The 21079-nt window shown below is 39.2% G+C and overlaps 1 protein-coding gene across 4 annotated transcripts in view; it reads left to right on the plus strand.

The window, feature by feature from the left end:
• The window catches only part of CHCHD3 (coiled-coil-helix-coiled-coil-helix domain containing 3), a 146149-nt gene that overhangs the window by 11854 nt on the left and 113216 nt on the right, over nt 1–21079 (plus strand). For all 4 annotated transcript variants that reach the window (XM_015861502.2, XM_015861569.2, XM_015861656.2 and 1 more), the window contains exon 3: nt 13926–14010. In XM_015861502.2, the coding sequence (XP_015716988.1) occupies nt 13926–14010 (85 nt within the window). The remainder of the gene's footprint in view (nt 1–13925; nt 14011–21079) is intronic.

Consider the following 21079-nt stretch of genomic DNA (forward strand, 5'->3'; position numbering starts at 1 on the left):
GAGATTACCCATAGTAGAAGTGCTCTGAACAATTTAATATTTCCTGTGAAATTTCAGCCTTTGACTTCTCCAGTCTGTGCTGTGTCGAGGCACCAGAACAAAACCCAGCTATTTCTCCTTTGTCCTTCAGAGACCTTTCCTGGGATTAGAGGTCAGAAAGACCAGATAGCTGGCTGAGATAAAAGGGTGTGTAATTGAAAGGCTTGTTAGAGTAAAAGTCATTTGGAGTGGCTTGAATAGTTCTGCTATCTTAAAGAATAAAATCAAAAATATTGATAGTTTTAATGGAGTAAAGCTGAGAAGTAAATTAGAATATTTGCTTTTACCAGCCCTTGTCCTGATAGCCCTATGCAAAGGAATTGTCATTCTGCATCCTCTCCAGTTTTATAGGAAAATATATTCTTGCCCAATTCTCCACTGATTACAACTGTCAATAAAAGGAAAATAAGTGGGGAACTGTTATAAGGGAAGAATGCTTCAAAATATTTCTTAACCAAGTCTTCGATGAACTGGTAAGAAATCATTGTAAATCGCATGAAGGGAGGTGTGGGTTCTGAGTGCGTTTTTTTTATCTTGTTTAAAAATGCCACTTGTTAGGTGTAATGTTACTCAGAGGTCTCCTTATCCTGTGTAAATAATAAGACTTGGTGGTTTTAATAGATCACGCTGCTTTTCTTTCCATCATGCTTTATATACAGGAGATCTTCGATGTGATATTAAAGAATACTTTAGAGGTATGGTTTATCACATTAAGATGAAAAGAGAAGCTTTGTTTTATTCTTTCATCTTCCAGCTGCAGCCAAGTGTTACTAAACCTCTTCATCACTTGTCAGATCAGACAAGTTAAATATATTGTATAGTGGGTTTTTTTTTCTGAAAGCTTTCTACTACTTGTTTTTTTAGTTAAACAGGAGGTAACCACTTAGAGACATTTCTCCTACCTCGGGGGAGCTGTTGGCAGTTTCATTTACTGCTGCGGTTTCATTTTTTTCCTCAGACTTTTGCATGTTTGCATTATACCGAATTCCTTGAGCTGATGTTCAGATATATTCCTGAAGTTCTGAGGAACACCAGACTGGATATTTCAGTTTTCAGGTATTGCTACTGTTGTATTAAAACTAGGAAATAGATGAAGAATATTCCTTCATCATAGAATCATAGAATAGCTTGGGTTGGAAGGGACCTCATAGATCATGAAGCTCCAGCCCCCCTGCTGCATGCAGGCCCACTAGCCTGCCCATATAATACCAGCCCAGGCTGCCCAGGGCCCCATCCAACCTGCCCTTGAACACCTCCAGGGATGGACGGGACATCCACAGCCTCTCAGGGCATCCTCTTCCAGCTCCTCTCCACTCTCACTGTAAAGTACTTCCCTCCTGATATCCAACCTAAATCTTCCCTCTGTTTTAGCATCTGTGTATTTGTTTTATTATCTGGCAGTTTTCCATAAAGTCAATTAATTGGATTCTCATTTTTAGCTTTCTATCTGTGTGATATCACCTGTAAAGTAAGCATCAAATCTAAGGTAGCCATTTAGTGTGGGTGAAGCATTGGAGTCACCGACCCTGGGGGTGTTCAAGGAACGATTGGATGTTGTGATGAGGGACATGGTTTAGTGGGTGCTATTGGTAACAGGTGAATGGTTGGACTGGACGATCTTTTAGGTCTTTTCCAACCTTGGTGATTCTATGATTCTATGACGCTTCTCAACATGCAGAGATGGCACTGAGTGTTCTGCAGTCTAAGCAGGAAAAGCAATCTGTGCAGAAATGGGCTGAGACAATTAGAAAGGCAACAATTATTGTTTAAGAGTGACCTCAATCAGGCACCTAAAGGAACTGATTTTTGGAGGAGAAGCCCTGGATGGTGCCTCGTGTCTCTGTTAACTGTGTTTTGTCCAACTGACTATTATGGCTGTGCCCAGTTTACTTTTATTCTGCTCTATTATTTGCAGAAGAGGGGACAGAGTGTTTTAATGGAAGGGAAAAAATGAACCTCATGCATTCCTGAATTAATGGGATGCATCTCTGCTGACAATCAAATTATTCTTTTTCGTTAGGACAAACAGCACTGTTAAAAAGCTGTCAGTGAGGAGGGCTGGTGCATCAATTTAAAGATCAGTCATTTTGAAAAGTTGTTTTTGTTAACGTATCTCATTAGCACATTTTTAATAACAAGTAGATTATGGTTGCAACAACTTAAAACATTTTGGCATGGCCTTCCAGTACCTGGAGGGGGACTACAGGAAGGCTGGGGAGGGACTTTAGTAAGGGCATATTGTGAAGGGAGGAGAGGTGATGGCTTTAAACTGAAAGAGGGTAGATTTAGACTAGATATTAGGAAGTAATGCGTTACTGTGAGGGTGGTGAGACGCTGGAACCCAGGGAGGTTGTGTGTTGCCCCCCTCCCTGGGAGCATTCAAGGCCAGGCTGGATGGAGCTGTGAGCAGCCTGGTCTAGAGGGAGGTGTCCCTACCTATAGCAGGGGGTAGGAACCAGATGGTCTGAAAGGTCCCTTCCAATCAAACCATTCTAATATATTTTCATTTATGACTATTCTCACCGTTCAGAAATGATTGCAAGTGTCATAGTTTTGTATATAGTTTTCATTTATTATTACGAGCAGCAATATGGTGCTAAATGCTGGATTGAGACCATTTCAGCTCCCACACTTCAAGATTAACAATTCTGTAGTACTTGATGATAAATGTACTGGCTTCAGCAAAACTGGCTTTATAAGACACATTACAGTGTTTTGTAGTTCTCTTCCATTTTCCTCAGCAGAGATGAATCCTTGTTCCTGTGTATAACCCTAGCACCCTCCATAGCCAAAGTGCTTTGACGTTCTACACTTCACTATGTAAGTCAGTGATTCTGGTTGACAAGACCTGCTAACAAACACTGATTAAATGTTCTTTTACTTTAGGTATGGATTTAGATTCTTTGTATGTTCTGGTTGTCATCTGATTCTAGTCTCGACATCCTGGCGATGAGACTGAGTGCTGTGTAGTTTTCATCTGAGCTGAATAAATAAACCCTGGAATGACTGTTTTCTCTGCACAGATAGAAAACATCAATGTTATCAGTCTGTTATTGTAACTTGAATGAATCAATTGGAGATTAGGTGTGAGAGGACCACAACAGCTGTTAAAGATCCACTTATTTATCACTGCAGGCTTCCCTTTGTATCTAATTTTAAGTGAAGTGATTGCTTTCAGACTTTGTACACAGATTCAGCACCCATCTCATTGATTAAAATCATTTGACGTGGTTATAGTTTTTTTCCTGAATACTGGCTTCTACTGGATTTTTATTTTATACTCTTTAAAACTTAGTGATAAGTTGTTAAATCGCTTTAAATGTGCGAGATAGAAGTTTGGCATCTTGCTTTATATTTGTGCACAACTCCAACCACTGAGAAATCACGTTAACGGGATCAGCAGGTATATTGATGAGTGTTATCTTTGGGTAAAACACTTTCTTTTTTCCTCTTTATCCTTTCATTAACCTTTATAGGTAACGACCTACTTTCTCTGGGTGTTCCCCCCCTCTCTCCTGCGCTGTGATAGCCTTAAGGCCTTTCATATAACGTGGTTTTATCTCCTCTCTTTCCCACAATCATTTTCAAAGCTGTTGACCGGTTTTATCCAAACTTCTCAGAGAGATTTTTCTAAAGAGTGATGATTTTATTTACATGCTTCCTGGGAATTTAGAAGTCATTTGGTGACAAATGGTTCAACCACAGAGTTTCCCGATAAGATTACTGATCAGCATTATGTATTTATTATAGGCTGCTTTCATACTGTTGAACAGGTTTGCAAGATGAAAAATAACCACTGTCCTACAGTTTCTTACAGACAGCATATTCTGCCTTACTTTATTTTGACCATGAATGCTGCAGTGTTCTCTGATGTCTACCCCTGTCTGGAAAACGTGGAGCTCTATGTGGCATGGAGGCTTCCTGATGCGTATTGAACGGCAGAGCCAGGGATGTTCTGGAGTGTTGGAAGGCTGCAGAAGAGCCCGTGTATCAGTGAGCTGGGGGGAGGATTTGGGAGAGCTTGGGTAAATAGGAAAGGGGAGATTCTTTAGGGCAGACAATGTGCCATGTGGGGTTTTGGGATCTGATACTGCTCTGTATGTGCTTCCTGGTGCCTGGCTGTTGCACACATCTGAAATTTAGTATCTGGAAGGAGCTAGGTGCAGAAAGATGCCATTCTTCGAACACAGCTGCAGGATGGGACAAATAAGCAGTTACTCTGCGCTTAATAAAATGAGGAATTCTTAAACTTGCTTTGTTAGCTTTAAGTAGCAGAGTAGTTACAAGTTAGTCATGGGCACAGGCATCAATGAGTGATGGTGTTGGTATGGGATAGTCCTTTGGAACCAGTTTTATGGCGTTACTTACTATATGTGACCCCCTCAGGAGACTGGGAGACCTGTGGTTTGTGCCATACTACAGAACAGGTAGGCAAAATGCTTCTGTAATGTATTGCGCAGCTGATAGTGAAACTGATAGTTTCCCATGCTTTGATCCACGCATATATAAAAGCAGGGGCTCCTCTGCCACTCAGACAGTTGGCACACAGACATTCGACAATAAAATCCAATGGCAAGAGCTGCCGTGAGCTGGTGTTCCCACCACTGGAACGGTATGTGAAATTATTCTCAACAGAGGGCTTTTTGTCTCAGTGATGAATGACTTTGTGAATCTTATTCCTGTTGAAAGCTACTGCAATCCAGAGCTGGAATTGGCTAAAATTGACTTTTCAGTGCTACTGATAGTGTGCAATCACAGATGGAGGATCTTTAAAGACAATGGTAGTAGATAGAACATGAAAATGTGCTATTTATGTAGCCTTGGCAGTACAGACAGTCCTATTCTGGAATGCTGGCCTGAGCAATAGTAGTTATAATTCTTTGCAGTTAGTGGTGACTTCTAAATGTTAAACTAGAGAGATGTTTTAGTATGCCTTTTTACTCAGCTGTTACACATAGTTATACCTGATAGTGCACTGTCCCATGTAGGGGTAGGGGATGTCAATTGAAATACGTGTGATAAAATAACATAGTTTTAGGTGTTTTATTTTTCCCCAACCTGTCCAAGTAAGAACTCAGATGAGGCTACTACAGCTTCTGTATCGTTCACTTGATTCCATCTTATTACTTTAGTGAAACAGGATTGTTTTTATATAAGTTTTTGTGATATTACTTAGCTTTAAGCAATAATCTTCAAGTTTATTATCTGTGTTAACAAAAATTATGGTCTCCATTGCAAATTAAGTGGTGTTGAAGTGGTATTTAGTGGCATTCTAGTACCTGTAGGGGACCTACAGGAAAGCTGGGGAGGGACTTCTTATAAGGGCAGGTACCTGCAGGATGTAGGGAAATGGCTTTAAACTGGAGGAGGGTAGATATAGACCAGATACTGGGAAGAAATGTTTTACTGTGAGAGTGGTAAGACACTGGAACAAGCTGCCCAGACAGGCTGTGGATGCCCCCTCCCTGGAAGCATTCAAGACCAGGCTGGATGGGACTGTGAGCAGCCTGGTCTAGAGGGAGGTGTTCCTACCTATAGCAGGGGGTTGGAACCAGATGGTCTGAAAGGTCCATTCCAGCCCAAACCACTCTGTGATACTATGAAATACATATTCAGAAAACACTGCAGTTTATTAAAAATGAAGCAGATCTTTTCAGATTTCACATTGTTCTTTGTACACAGAGTTAGATGTGATTTTTATTTTATTTTTTTCTCCAAGAAAATAGAAGTACCAGTAAATTCCCCATATGGTCAGATAAAATAAGTTTACAGTAAACTTATGAGCCATGAAGATCAGAAACCAGACAGCTTAAATTGTCTTGAAAGAGCACTATATGTTTAATCCAATTGAAGGCAGTCTGATAAAATCCTTCCTGTCATCATCTGCAACGTGTTTGTTTATATTTTAAATGGTGAGTTATGGGAACCTGATGCTTTTATCCGTAGTATTCAGCTACAAAACACTTGCAGCTGATGTATAGTAAGAAGTACCAGTGCAGACAGCTGAAATAGCAAGTCACCTGTTGCTTGAAATGTAAGGATGTGCTGCTAGTGATAGTCTCATAAAGGCATGTCATTCTTCTGTACTTAATATATACAGAAATATATGTTAAATGTAGAGAATGACAAACTGGCTTATGGCTAAATAGCTGATGAAACCAATTGGGGTGTTTGCGGAGAGGTGGATGGGCAATGTGGGTTATTAAGAAAACTTGGTTGAAAAGAATCACAACTTTGTAAAGATTATGGCTTGAATTTATATCACTACATGAAGATTTATTGTAATCGACAAAGCATGAATTCTTAGTGAAAACACACACTTGTAACTAATTTTTAACTGCCTTTTTTAAACCTTAGTGGTGATAAGTAATTTATTGTATTAGCTCCTGGCTGTTTCTAGATGCACACTCCATACTTCATGTTTCTTTTCTTGCAGTATTTCTCTCTCTCTGTCCACCTGTTCTGTGTTATTTAAGTTCTCTAAGACAGGAAATCTTTTGTCATAATGATTTTTTTCTTTTTTCCCTGCAAATAAATTTAAGTTAGAAGAAAATTCTAAGCACAAACATCATTCAAGGCCAGGCTGGATGGAGCTGTGAGCAACCTGGTCTGGTGGGAGGTGTCCCTACCTACAGCAGGGAGTTGGAACTTGATGATCTGTAGGATCTCTTCCAACCCAACCCATTCTAGGATTCTATGAAACATCCCCTTCCAGATTTTTGAGGGTTCTCAACACTGCATTGAAGTTATTTTTCCATGCAAACCCACACATACATATGTATGTTTTGGTATTTCGTTTCTTTTTTTTGAGTAATCATAAAGTCTTATGGAAGAATTGCACCAACACAAAATCATGCAGTAGAAGAGCTCAGCCAATGGGAATGAATCTCCAGAATGAGTTACTGGTAAATAGATCTGGTAAGCACAAACAGATAGAAGCCTACTGAAAGAAGTATAAAGCAAAACCTTTTAGTTCAGCTCTCTCCTGTTTTTTCAGACCACCCTTCTTAAATCCACATCGATTCACTATTGGGATTTACTGCTGAAGTTACAATAATGGAATACTGAGAAGAAGATGTTCCGAATACAGCATAACTAGCTTTGCTTCGTTATTTCTAGATCATGTACCAGCTTATTGCTAATTTAAATGAGTATAAATTGATTGATATCCACATTTACATTGTAAAATAGATACTGTAATATATGCAAGAGCGCCTTTGGAAACTAAAATATTAAATAATTTTAAATTATGCACACTTAATTGCATTGTTTTTTGTATTTAATTATGCTATGAGCTTGCTTAGGTATCACTGCACATTAGCAATATTTAACAGTTAATACAAAATCCTGTCCTTGGAGGCGCACTCTGTGTTTGTACTGAATCCCTGATTGCTGGAAGTGGCTCTAATTCTCAATTGAAATGGAAGAGCTGCTGTATGTGTTGGTAGCTAAATTTGTGCGAGTCCGAGAACAGAGTTTATACTTAAGTATATTGTTCTTTAAAATAACGTTGTATGGTAGGAAGACCACTGTACTGTTTACAACAATTACGTGTTACCTCTTGTAACCTTGTTTGCTATCAGCAAACCCAGGCACTCACAAAAATACTATCTTTTTCCTTTAAATGCTGTCATTGTTATTCCACCAAAGTTTAGCACACAAAATATATTTGCTGCTGCCTAAATTGTCATGGAAATCATAAATAGTGGTTTTAAAACCAAAAATCTTTCTATTCAGTGTGCAATGAATATTTATATGACTTCCTTCAGAACTTATGTTTGTAGGTAAGATTTTCTTGACAGTGTTATCAATAGGCAAAGCAAACTAAAATATATAATTCTACCAGTGAACTTTATGTCCCCAAGAGATTGATGGCTCTGAGCTGAAGCTTTTGTGTACACACAGTTGCATGCAGAGGTGTGAATGGAGCTGCCTTGCACTGATTCACCATTCCTCTTTAACCTGGGTCTCACGTAGCCTGTCTTGGGAATGAGATGAATTTAGTGTCCGTGGTTAGTCAGTCACTTGAGTTAACATTGAGAATGCCAGTAATGGCTACAGTGTTTTGATTAAATGAGTAAGAAATAATATAAACACTTATTTCAGCCCAGAAGTTATTGTATGCTGCTCAAGTGCGTGTTCCTTATTTAGATTTCTCCTGGTTAGAAATGGATTCACAGATTAAATATTTTGTCTCTGCTGTCCTACTTAGACAGCTGCTGTTGATATTGATGTTTTCTTGTGTGATGTATGGAATTTAGATACGGTCAAAACTGGAATACTTAATAAGTGGAAAGAATAATTTGAGAGTATATGCATATTATCTCTGTATGGTTACAGATTTGATTGGAGGATGGGTGGGAAAACGTTTTAATTGCAAAAGACTCATAACTTATTTATAAGCTCATAGCTTGATGTCATGAATCCATCAGATTGCCACTGTGCTTTCTGATTCAATATTTATGGCTGTTAGTGTGCTGTTAGGAAGCTTCCTTGTGACATCTTCATTAACTTTAACGTCTACAAAGCCGTGGTTGCCCTGCCAGCTCCTGAGGCAGATGATGGGGTGGAAGCCATCCCTAGGGTGCGTTGTCCCAGGTGAGGTGGTTAATGCTCATCCTTAATGCACTCAGGGACATAAGAATTGCTTTGTTGGAGCAGATAGATGGTTTCAATGGCCTGATGCTCTGTTGTCAATACCAGGTGCTAGAGTGGTGAACACAAGAGATTCTGTAGTGATTGGGGAATATATATATATATTATTTATATATATATATATTTTTTTTTTTCTAGGAGGAAAAAAAAAATGGTGTTTCTGGTTTTAAATTCAAATCTTTTGAATGCAGATCTCAACTTCATGTATTTTGTAGCCTGTTGGTGTTCTTTGGTGTTTTTCTCACCTTTGGTTTTACTTGATTTTTAGTTTGGTTTCAACAATTTGAAGAAAGAGCTGCATATTGTTCATTTCAAGTAATACAAAATCTGTCTTTTAAGTACTGCCCTATTAACTTTTCTGTGTGTCTTTTCAACACCGTCTTATGGAAGAGTGAATAGAAGTCCTGAGCTTCCTGTTTGGTTTAGTATCTGGCCTTGTGTCTTTTCTGAGTTATTTCAGGTTTTCCTTCCATCATTTCACAGAATATTGGGATTGGAAGGGACCTTGAAGGATCACCTAGCCCAGTCTCTCCTCCAGAGCAGGAGCAGCTACTGCTTTTCTAATGGGAAAGAGCTGTATGGTAGTGCCATATGTCTGCCCGTTGTCTTCTGGTAACTTCTGAGTATATTATCCTTATTTCAACTAAATCTAATGGGAACACAACGCCCTGATGTTTCTGTAAGTTTAGATAAGTCAAGGGCTGTGTTGAAAAGAGACAGTATAACAGAGGCCTTTGTCTTGTTCACTGCCCATCTTTGTGTTAGCAAAGCTGAATGAAAAAGATAAGTAGATCTGGTTATTTTCCTTTTCTTTTTTTTTAAATTTATTTTGTAAATTCAGTCTCTCAATATTGTTTTCCTAAGCATTCTCTAAAACATGTTTGTATCAAGCCTAAGTGTCTCTTAATAACTTAATGCACCTGCCCTCTCAAGAGGATTTAGTTAAGGTGCCTGATGGTAAATGCTGTTTCCATTAATGATTTTTTTTGAAATCCCAAGACTAACAGGCAAGCTAGAGGTTATTTGATTAATTTCTCTGCATCACATTTGTCATTTCCCCATCTAACCTTTTCTAAGCTTCAGGTATCTGCTTTAACTAATGTGCGTTGTTTGCAGCTTTGTGTGCTGCCTTCTTGCTATATTCCACTATCCTGAGTTTGTTTTTTTTCTTCTATAAAACAGCTTTAAGAGAAGTAGTTATGAAGATCTTTTGATTCAAAAGGACAAAGCAAATGGAGGAAAATATTGTCCAAATGCATGTCTTGCATGTATCCTAACACAGCGAGATATAGTAGTAACACGCTGTCTATAGTAGACTTAGAGTTATGGTTGCTGTTGTCTTCTCAGTATTTTTGCTTGTTGCGAGGTTCTTGGCTTTGGGCCCACGGTGCTGGCGAATGGCTTTTGAGTGTTCCATGATGGAGGGTGCTAATGGAAGTTTTCTCTCCTTTCAGTTGGGCATGGCCATGGGTTTTAGCCATTAGGTAGATATTGGCCATAGTTTATAGTATCTTCAGATCTCTCAGGTCTTTGTTTTGAATGCTAAAGAAGCTGAATGTACCAAATGCACGTATTGGCGTGTGACTGAAGTACATAGACATGGTTTGTTTAAAAATCGGTGACCTTACCTTTGCCTACCTTCCAGTTAAATTCTGTCTGTGATGGGGAGGAAATGCATCCTGAAGGCATCCAAATGGCAAAGTGTTCTCTGACAATCATGGCTTGGTCTGTGAAGCTCCAGGCAAGAGCTCTTTGTTTTAATTTGTATCGTATACCAATATTCACATCTTTGGTGTGTTACACAGAGCAGGTTGGTCAGTCTGTCAGCACTGTGCAACCTGCTGCTAGAGCTGAGCAGGGTAATGAGCCTATTGGCAGTGCGGCTGGTGGTACTCGATTTCCATTATCCCAGAGAGAATACAGCTTATCAGACACCTATCAGCATCCACAACTCGCATGCTAAGAGGACAGAGTTATTTCTGGTTATGGCTTTCAGAGCATAGTTCTTATTTCTGACCATCTATCTAAATTGTTTTGTGATGTGAACTGTGCATTAGCACATTCAGACTTGGTGAAAGGTAGAGCTGCATTTTACGCTCTTGTAGGAGCATAAGGAAGCACTAAGTTAAAGTGTGACCTTCCTAAATATAGTTGTCTGAAAATCTTCCAAGTTTCTCTTCTCTGGGTTGCACTTAAAAACGAGTTTGACACTGATTACAGTGTCCTGACGAACTTGAGATACTAAAGGGATGGGAATAGCTAAGTAATTTTTGGCAGCTGTTGTATGCTTATTGTGTCCTGATTATGCTTAGTTTTATAGAACATCTACCACATTGTTATATTCTCTACTAGCTTGTCAGCTGTCTAGTTTTAACATCCTATAGTTAATCTGAGCAGAGATTCCCATTGCAGGAAATGGTATTATTTTTACCTAGAACAGTTCCATTTTTTTCCCCTCATCTCCCCTTGTAATAAATTAACTTTTTTTTCCTTTCTAAAAGCTTCTTCCTCCAGAATAAATCTCTCCTACTTATAAAACTGCAATTTTTTTACTGAAACATCATAAACTTCCCATTGGGGAGCTACCTAATTATACCTTACAATAATTCTATTGAGTGATCTATGGCTCCGCTTTTATTCCCTATTAGGATTTGGCAGATCGATGGGCAACCTAATTGATTGTTGAGGTCAAATGTCTTTATTGGCTGATGGCTGAATCTCTTCTTATTATGACTTTAAAGACTGTTTTATGGTCTGTTGAAGTTCCTGCATTTGTTTTTGTACACCAAAGCAATGAAACTGATGTAACTGCTGGTGAGCAACATTCTTACCCAACGTTTCTTGTATTAAAAGAATGTGAAATATTGATGTATCTGAGTTGAGCAAAACAGCAGTAGGAAACACTTGATTGTGAGTCTTCAGATTGTTCTGTGAATAAGGTAGCTGTGATTTGAAAGAAATTCTTTGCTTTTACGACAGCTTAATCATTTCTAAGTGTACAAATGCAGAACCTTAGCAGCTTTCATTTTGGCTCATGATGCTTACTGAGGTGCGGGGGAGATTAATGCGCGCCTCAGTATGAAACCAGCATCCTTGTGATTGCCTGATATTCGGCTACATTTTTTGTCTCTGTGGGTGAGGATTCTATCTGATCCTTGTTTGAGGATGTACAGGTGTGGTGCAGCAGCTCAGTATCTTCTCAAACAGAGGTTATGAGCATAAACTATACAAGCCTCAGGTCAGACAATATGGGAACAGTGATTACAGTCAGTAGAGATGGTCCCAATAAGATGGGCATTTGCTTTTCTTTCAGGGTTTGGAGTAGTAGTAATTATTTTGAGTATATATATGTGTATGTATGTATATATATATATATATATATATATTTACCTCTGGATTTTCATATATAATAGTTTGATTTCAAAGTGAATTTTATGGAAACTCACTTTAGAGAATCACAGATTCAGGCTCACAAGTGTCCCCTCATCCTTTCCTATTGCAACTACATCATCTAAGTAGACTTTTGCTGTGTCTGGCAGAATGGCTTTCAATTTCTACTGCTTTACTTAGGGTGCTTGTAACTGAATTAGTTGCCCAAGATTCCCATAGAGTCAGTGAAGCTGCTTCATTCACTCATAAAATTCATTATTGTGAACATCTAATTTCAATGAGAGAATTGCACACTGGGCTCTTTTAACTGTAAGAGGAATGTGGGCTAATGATGTTGGATAATGTTTGAAGATCAAACCGACTCCTGAAGGCAGTATCACAGATATGTCTGCCTCTCATTGGCTTTTTTGGTGCATCCTTTTGGTTCACAAAGTCTGATTGCTGCCTAATCTAAAACAAAAAGCTGGTTCCACAAAGGAGATACCAGAATTGAAGACTGCCCTGATTTGTGTTGTGGTCAATAGGCATCCTTTAAAACACTTCTTTAACTGAGAAATGTATCCCAAAGAACCCAAACCCTAACGTTACCTTGAAAGGCAGATGTCTCATTCTCCTTTCCCCCTGTATCACCACTAGTTTCTGACTGCTGACAATTGTTGAGTGCTGTCTCTATGCATAAATACGTAGTGCAAATACAACCTGTAGGGGGACTGCTTTATAAATGTTAACTTCCAATTGATTCCTGCCTTAAAATACAGTTGTTGTCTTACAGCTACTTAAGCTAGTGTTTTTGTTTCCATTGCCTGTATCTTGGGTTTTGGAGTTTTGGAGTGAGAATAAATGTTTTGTTGCTCTGTGGGTCCAGAGAATGGAATTTGAGCCAGCTGCTTCATATGAGTAAGGAAACTTTCCTGATGCCTGTACTGGAATATAGAAGTACTGTAGAGTTACTTTTAGTATCTTGATGTATAGGAGAGGTCACTCTTAATTACTGCTGCAGATCAACATTGTCCGAGCACTTGAATATCACTTCAGATAGGATATTAGGAAAAATTTCTTCTCAGAAAGAGTGGTGGTGCATTGAAACAGGCTGCCCAGGGAGGTGGTGGAGTCACTGTCTGTGGAGCTGTTCAAGAAACGTGTAAATGTGGCACTGAGGGATGGATGTGGTTTAGTGGGAATGGTGAGGACGAGCTGACAGACTGGATGATCTTAGTGGACTTATCCAACCTTTGTTATTCTGTGATCAAAGCTTGATGGAGGGAGGTTGTGGGTGCTCTGCCCTTGCAGGTGTTTGAGGTCAGATTGGATGGGACCCTGGGCAGCCTGGTCTGGTATTAAATGTGGAGGTTGGTGGCCCTGACTGCAGCAGGGGGGTTGGGGCTTCATGATCCTTGATTAGCACACAAGATGTTATAAATGCTCTGTAGCTGGGGAAAGATATGTGTATAAAACCAATTACGTTAGAATTTATTGCCCTGTTTCATACAAGTAAAAAGCATGTTTGCCTTTACTACTTAAAGCTCAGATGTTTGCCCTGATTTTACTTTATAACAGCGTATTTTTTTAAGAAAAATGTCCTTAATTTAACTATATCATCATTAATTCAACTGCGTGCTTTTTCATAATTTTCAGAATATACTGTTAATTGAAAAGTTGTTTAATAAGTATAATTTTTAATGGCTCTCTAGCGTTGTACATTAAAATTTGAAAGGCAGTTAAATCACAAGGAAGCACTTTGCTTTGTAGAAAAAATAAAATAACGTATTATGCAGTTGTTTCTGTAATTAGGAATATATTGTGTTCTGTTAACACTTCGTTTAATTTTCTTTTAATTGTAGTTAATGATGAAGAACTAAAGAAAAGAATAGCAGAAGAACTGGCATTAGAACGAGCCAGGAGAGACTCTGAAGCTCAAAAGAGAAGGTTTGTTTGTTAATAACAGTATTTGAAACAAACGTACTTAATGCTTTTGTTACTGCTATTTATCTATTTATTGTAAACAGTTACATTTTGTGCCCTCGAGACAAATGGTAGGTAAGACCCTTGGGCTGTATAAGCAATTTTGGTATTAAATATAAGTTAAAAACAGCAAATCAGCTGACACTGCCTTTTTTACCCAACTTCTTTTGTCTTTTAAAATGAACCTTCCTTGTCTTGATTCTAAAAAAATCACAGTGGAGAGATAGGAATAGGAAGCATCGTACAGGTGGGTTACTTATAACCCCTGTGTTTTAAGTCTTCTGTTTGATCAAAGGGTACATTTTAAACAGCAGTAGAAATGGTAGTTCTTGTTATTTCTGTGAATTCTAGATTTCTCTGTGCCCCAGAATGTTTTCATCTGTTTTAATACTTAATGTCTTATCGCTCTGAAGACACAAAGTACGGTAGTTAAGACAGTTTACCTACAAAAAACCTCTTTTATATCCCTTTTATATGTAAAATCATAATTACTGTGAGAGGCTTGATAGAAACACACAGAATGTAGCTGCAGAACTGGAGTGCAGCATTTTAAGAATATATTCCCTCTGTTGAGTTTGATGCTGGAAGTGATTAGCAATTAAAAGCTTCCACTTTGAACTGGACATTGTTTTGGCTGCACAGTGAACTTGGATTTGTGTGGTAATTCGTAGTTTCATTCAGTGATTTTTTTGTTAAAAAGATAACACAGCACACATTACAAATACTAACCTACTCATTGGCTTCCCCTCTGAGAGTGGGAAGAAAGACTCATTATGATGGATTTTAAAAATTAGGATGTAATTAGTGCTACTTAAACTGTCTGCATATATAGCAGTTGTTTTCTACACATCATTATATTGTTATTTAATTGTGTTAGGCTGATGGAGTATGTAATTAGCTAGGACTATATAAATGCCCAGGAAAATGAATCGGGCTTTTTCTTAATCAGCAGTAAAGGAAATCAATATGTAATAGAAAAATCTCTCCTCTTTGAACTGGACTTTGACAGGAAAGCTTGTGTTGTATTTGAGCTGAATGTTGGCTGCTTAGAGTTCATCTAAACATGTTTATAGCATGGAAATGTTTGGTTTGTTACTTAAATGTTTTGTCCCTTGACACTTCTCGGTGATTTTCATCAGGTATTCCATAACTCAGTTTCTGTTGGTTATGCATTGGCCTGTGAAAGGTAGGGAGCAGGCTGGCTTTTCACACACCTGATACTTTGCAGGGGTTATTGCTGGCAGCCTTCCTTAGTGTGGCCAAGGAATGTGTTTTATTTAAAGGGTCATGTAAAATCTTTTTTCTTTTAAAATTGGTTAGAAGAATCTGTGCTTTTGAAATAGAAACTATCAAATGAAATCTAAAACAAAAATAACAACGTGAAAATAACTTGTTGAAGGTCCTGTTAGCAGCTTTTACATCTTTTCTAGGTTGTTTATTTTATTTTATTTTTTTTTAGAAATAATTAAGAATTTCTTATTTTACTTTTTACATGCTGCAAGGAATTAAAGATAAATATTTGTCTGGAGTGTAAAGGCTCTTGTCGTGGCTCATAAAATAGCTTTAAAAGATGGAAGTGTTTACTTAGCTGTTACTTGAGGTGTTTTACGGACTAAATTCTGGTTGAAGTTTGTGTTGTTAAAAACACTGGAGAAGCACTGTAGCAAATGTGGGGCTGTTCTCCTTCAGAACATGTTCTTCTGAGGGTGAAGTGACTGCTGCTACATTGACCTCATGAAGAACAGATTTATGTTGTTCAAGTTCAGCATACTTACCCCTCCTGTTCTATTCCAGTTGAGAAAGCAATCTCTCTCGAATTCAGGGACATAGGGAATGTCTGTGCAGTTCTTTTTTAAGTCAAGATCCATACTTTCAGGCGAAAAAAGCCTGCAATTTTCTGTACAACCTCAGGTATCTATCAGTCTTCTGGACACTCACATACTTTTAGAGCCGGTATAATTTTTCATCATTACTGGTCTTCAATTTTGAAGCAGAAACTTAAGAGCTCGGTGTACACTGTTCAGAAGGAACATTTTATACCTTTCACATTGGTGTAATGCAGAGACTTCTAGGTAACACAAACAAGAAAAATCTAAAAAGACTCTTTTGACATTTAGTTATATACAGTAAACAGGAAAGCACGTTGATGCAACGTTGGAAGATAGAACAAAACCTGAATTCCCAACTGTATGGTGCTTAAAACATATATTGGAATAAAACTGTTACAGAGAACAGTTGTTAGCATTCATAGGGTATGTTCAAGAGCAGCTGGCAGCCATTATGGAGTTCAAGAGCTTGGGGCCATTATTGAAGTCTTCAGAATGAGTGCAGCTCACGGAAGCAGAAACAGAGCACTTTGTTCATTGTATCAAACATGTGTTCACCAAGCACATTGTTTTCCAGGTAAGGGTATCACATCTGAGGTTGGTGGCCCTGCATGTGGTGGTGCAGGGTTGGAACTTGATGATCTTTGGTATGCCTTCCAACCCAACCCATTCTGGTATTCTGTGAATCAAGTTAATACTTGAATACATGAAAAAAGGAAGTGAAATGCAGGCTTCGTAACCTATACGGAGGATGCAGGGTACAAATGCACCAGTTTTGTTTAAGGCTGGTTGGATTGAGGAGGATGGTGTCTGATGTCTGTGCTGAAAGCATCACATAAAATGATTCAGTAACTTTTTCAGCTTGTACTTCAGGCTCTTCGGTAGATAAGTGAGCAGAATGAAGCCAGACCTCTGCATTTTATCTACTTTTATCTGGTGAAAAACAACTTGGAATGCTGTACTTCTAGTGTTAAAATTTTTTGGAACAGTTATGGTAAGGGCATAAGCCCATAATTAGTGAATTTAATGGGTACGGTAGTATTAAAATCTATTTTGCTTTGCAGTCTCAATACATTACAAAAAATGATCAAATCAATAACCTACTACTTTTTTCTTAACTATCTTTCTAATGAATAATTTCAGTACCGTTTCTGTACACATCGGATCACCACATTCTGATCTGATTGCAGTGTAGTATATCCATGTAAGACTGGGAAAGAAGATTTCTATTAACTTGCTATGTAATTTGTTTATTCATACATACATACATACACAGTACAAATGGTTTAAATTTCCCCCAAATTAAGATCAGTCTCTCCAGGATTTTCTTCTCTCAGAATCTGAAAGTTTGTAGTGGTTGTGGAAGCGTCATAAATTAATGCAAAAGTTAATAACTACCATCATGAGAACATATGTGGCTTGTAATCTGTTGATGGAAATTGAAGTACTGCCAGTGGCTGAATTCCCTCATGTTTAACCATTCTGGGCCAGAACACCACCTCATCTTGCATATTGTTTTCAGAGGCCAACTAATGGACAAACATTCCTGGAAATGCTTTAATAAAGCTGCCTTCTGGCTGAATTTCCCCTGGGAGTTTCTCTACTTATTCTGATAGACTGATGAATACAGTCTCTATCTATCAATGTATTTTTTATTTCCATCTTCTTAAGTAAAAGCAATGTTTATCCTCTCCGAAATAGGCAGAGCTGCATGTGGAGGATCTTCCTTGTGTTGGAGATTGGGTATTTAGACCTTGCGTCTGACCAGGAGGTGTTCCTGTGCCCTCTAATCAGTTCTGGAGACTGTGTTAGCTGTCCAGAATTTTGTAATAATAACACATTGACCACAAACCCCACTGAAGACTCAAAGTTTATACTAACTTGTTTGTTCTTTTACTCGAATCAGCTGTTGTCTCTTACTGTGGCTTTTGAACATTAAGAAAGTTTCCTCTCAAGAGTCTTTTCTTTTAGAAAAGTTAAACTGATTTTTATTCAATTGCAATGGAACTTGAGACTGCATTAGTAGATGTGACCAGTTAATGTGTAGGAGCTACAGTCTCATAATAATGCTCAAGGTAATATACAGGTTGTAATACTATTAGCATTAAGAACAATAATATAGAAATAATACTATTATTACAATTATAATTACTAGAGAGCTTTATATTTTGAACAGAATAGGAAAGAATAACGTGTGTTCTTTCCCCTAGATTAAGTGTAGCATTAAGATTTTTATAGTCTGTTTCCAGTTCACGTCAGTACCTACCATTAGCTTGCAATAATACACTGCTCTTTATAGCATTTATTATTTAATGAAAACAGTCTTAGCCAGTACCTTAATGATGTATTTGTGGCTTATTGAACAATTACTTGGGCATGTTTAATGGCTTTCTGGTATGACTTTGTTACTGCCTCTGGTATATATGGGTGCTTCAGAACAACTGAAAAAGTAAGCTTTTGTCCCCCTGTTAAATACCTGCCATAGCTTCTGTTACACAGCTCTGGAAGAGAAGCCTAAAAGAGAGAATCACATATTCACAAGGTTGGAAAGGACCTACAAGATCATCTAGTCCAGCTGTCCTCCCACTACCATTTACTATCAGAAGCCACTAAACCATCACTCGTAACTCCTCACCCAGGGACCTCCCTGGGCAGCCATTCCAGTGCCTGACCACCCTCTGAGTGAAAAAGTTTTTCCTGATGTCTAATCTAAACCTCCACTGGTACAACCTGCAGCCATTTCCTTGGGTTCTGTTTGTTGAGTGGGAGAAGAGACCAAGCCCTTCCTCATCACAGCCTCCCTTCAGGAAGTTATAGAGTGCAACAAGGTCTCCCCTAAGCATCGAACATGGACCAACACCCCCAGGTCCCTTTCCTCTTCACAGTCATCCAACCACTCAACACCAAGCCTGTAGTGCTGCATGGGGTTATTGTGGCTGAAGTGCAGAACCTGGCACTTGGCCTTGTTGAACTTCATCCCATTAACCTCAGCCCAGTGATCCAGCTTATCTAAATCCCTCTGAAGGGCCTCCCTACCCACAGGCAGGACGACACCACCTCTCAACTTGGTGTTATCTGCAAATTTACTGAGGGTACATTCAATGCCCTCATTAGGTCGTCAATGAAGATATTAAACAAGATGAGCCCTAGAACCAATGCCTGGGGGGACACCACTTGTAACAAGTCACCAGCTGGACTTAACTCTGTTAACCAGTACCCACTGGGCACAGCCCTCTAGCCAGTTCCTTACCCAAAGGAGGGTATATCTGTCCAGGCTATGGGGAGCCAGTTTCCCCGGGAGAATACTGTGAGAGACCATGTCAAAGGCTTTGCTGGAGCCTAGGTAGACTACATCAACAGCTCTTATGTCACCTGCCAGTCTGTTCTCCCAGTTGTAGAAGGAGATGAGGTTGGTCAAGTACAACCTGCCTTTCATGAACCTGTGCTGGCTGGGCCTGAATGCCACATGCATGCTGTATGATCTTGCCCAAGATGATTTGCTCCATAACTTTCCCTGGTACTGAGGCCAGGCCTGTAGTTTGATCTTCCTTATGGCCCTTCTTGTAGGTGGGAGTCACATCAGCAACCATCCAATTCACTGGGACCTCTCCAGATAGCCAGGAGCGCTGGTGATGGAGGAGAGCTGCTCGGCAGTTACCCCCACCAACTCCCTTAGCACCCAAGGGTGGAGCCCATCTGGTCCCGTGGACTTGTGAATAAAGATGAGAACCTGAGTTTGACAGTAGTGTCAACCAGGAAGAGATAGTTGTTGGCATGGTTTCTTTTCCGAAAAGTTCTTAACTAACAGATTTGTGAAACTAGATGTTTGCAGTGACATGAAATGATGCAAAATGTGACATAGAAATTTCTGATTCCTTCAGCTGTTTGGATTTCATCCTGAAGTACAGTCTTACAGATACAGATTGTTGCACTATAACTTGTCACAGCTGTTGGACTTTTTTGTTGGAATAAATTTGGTGATGAGAGAGTCTGAAATAACTTTGTTGTGTCAGAAGACTTTGAAGTCATTAGAAGCATTTAGAATAATATAGAATAGCTCAGTTGGAAGGGACCTAGGAATATTGTTACAGGGCTAACAAAAAGTGTGTCACTAAGGGTGCCTTTTGAACAAATGCGTCTTGAACAACTTTCACAAGCATGGGCCATCAACTTTCTTGAATGGAAGCCTGTTCCAGTGTTTTATACTATACAAAATGCTGATGTGTCCCATGAACTTCAGCCACAAGAAGCTGCTTCTGGTCAGCAAGATGCATCTGTTCCATCAGGGTTTGCAGAGAGGTCTGTACAGCTCGGTGAACCAGTGGCTATTTTCTGGGACAGGATGACAGTAATAAGGTAGCACTAGGGATAACAAATTGCACTTCTGCAAGAAATAAGACATGACAATTAATAGCAAGAAATAAAGTTTATCAGTCATTGGGTTTTTCCAGTTTTCCCTATTGTTGTGCCCTAGTTTCTCCCTGACTTGCTCTAGTTTGACTCTCACTGCCAGAACATGATATGGAACTTGGTATACTTTCCCTACTAACCCGAATAGCTGAAATATGTAATAAGTTTCCTTTTGCACTTTCTCTGCTTATTCTGGACAAGCTCAGCAAGTAGTCAGTGTACTTCCTAATTTCTCAACAAGCTGATATATGAAACCTTGAAGCATTGTAACTCTGCAGAGCAAGTCTGGGGGAGGTACGTGACTTTTCTGATTGTTAATGTATGAACTGAAGAGATACTAATCCAATATATACACTTTGTTCTTGAATATGAACTGATGGAATTATTGAGGTGTTGGAAAAGACCTCTAAGATAATCTAGTCCTACTATCCACCTCACCCCAATCTTGTCCACTAAACCATGCCCCTAACTACTACATCAGTGTACACCGGTTCACTGCCAGTGCAGCCTGGGCAGCTGGGAACTCTGTGATGTCACCAGTGCTTCCAGGATGGAAGGCATGGAGCTGCTGGATGGCTCCAGAGCGCTCTGACTGGCAATGCTGGGACTGGCGAGCTCAGTGCTGGCACTGGAGGCTTTAAGGGGAGGAAGGTGCCACGTGGTTGATTGCCTTTTACTGGTTCCCAGGCCAGCACGGCTGTTGCACTCCCACGTGGCTGCTGAGTTATTATAGTGGGAGCAGCGTCTGTGGGTCCCCTCAGCAGCACAGGAGCTGCACAGCATCAACTGCCAGGGCC

Source organism: Coturnix japonica, chromosome 1 (assembly GCF_001577835.2).
Source record: "Coturnix japonica isolate 7356 chromosome 1, Coturnix japonica 2.1, whole genome shotgun sequence".
In the NCBI taxonomy this organism is placed as follows: domain Eukaryota; kingdom Metazoa; phylum Chordata; class Aves; order Galliformes; family Phasianidae; genus Coturnix; species Coturnix japonica.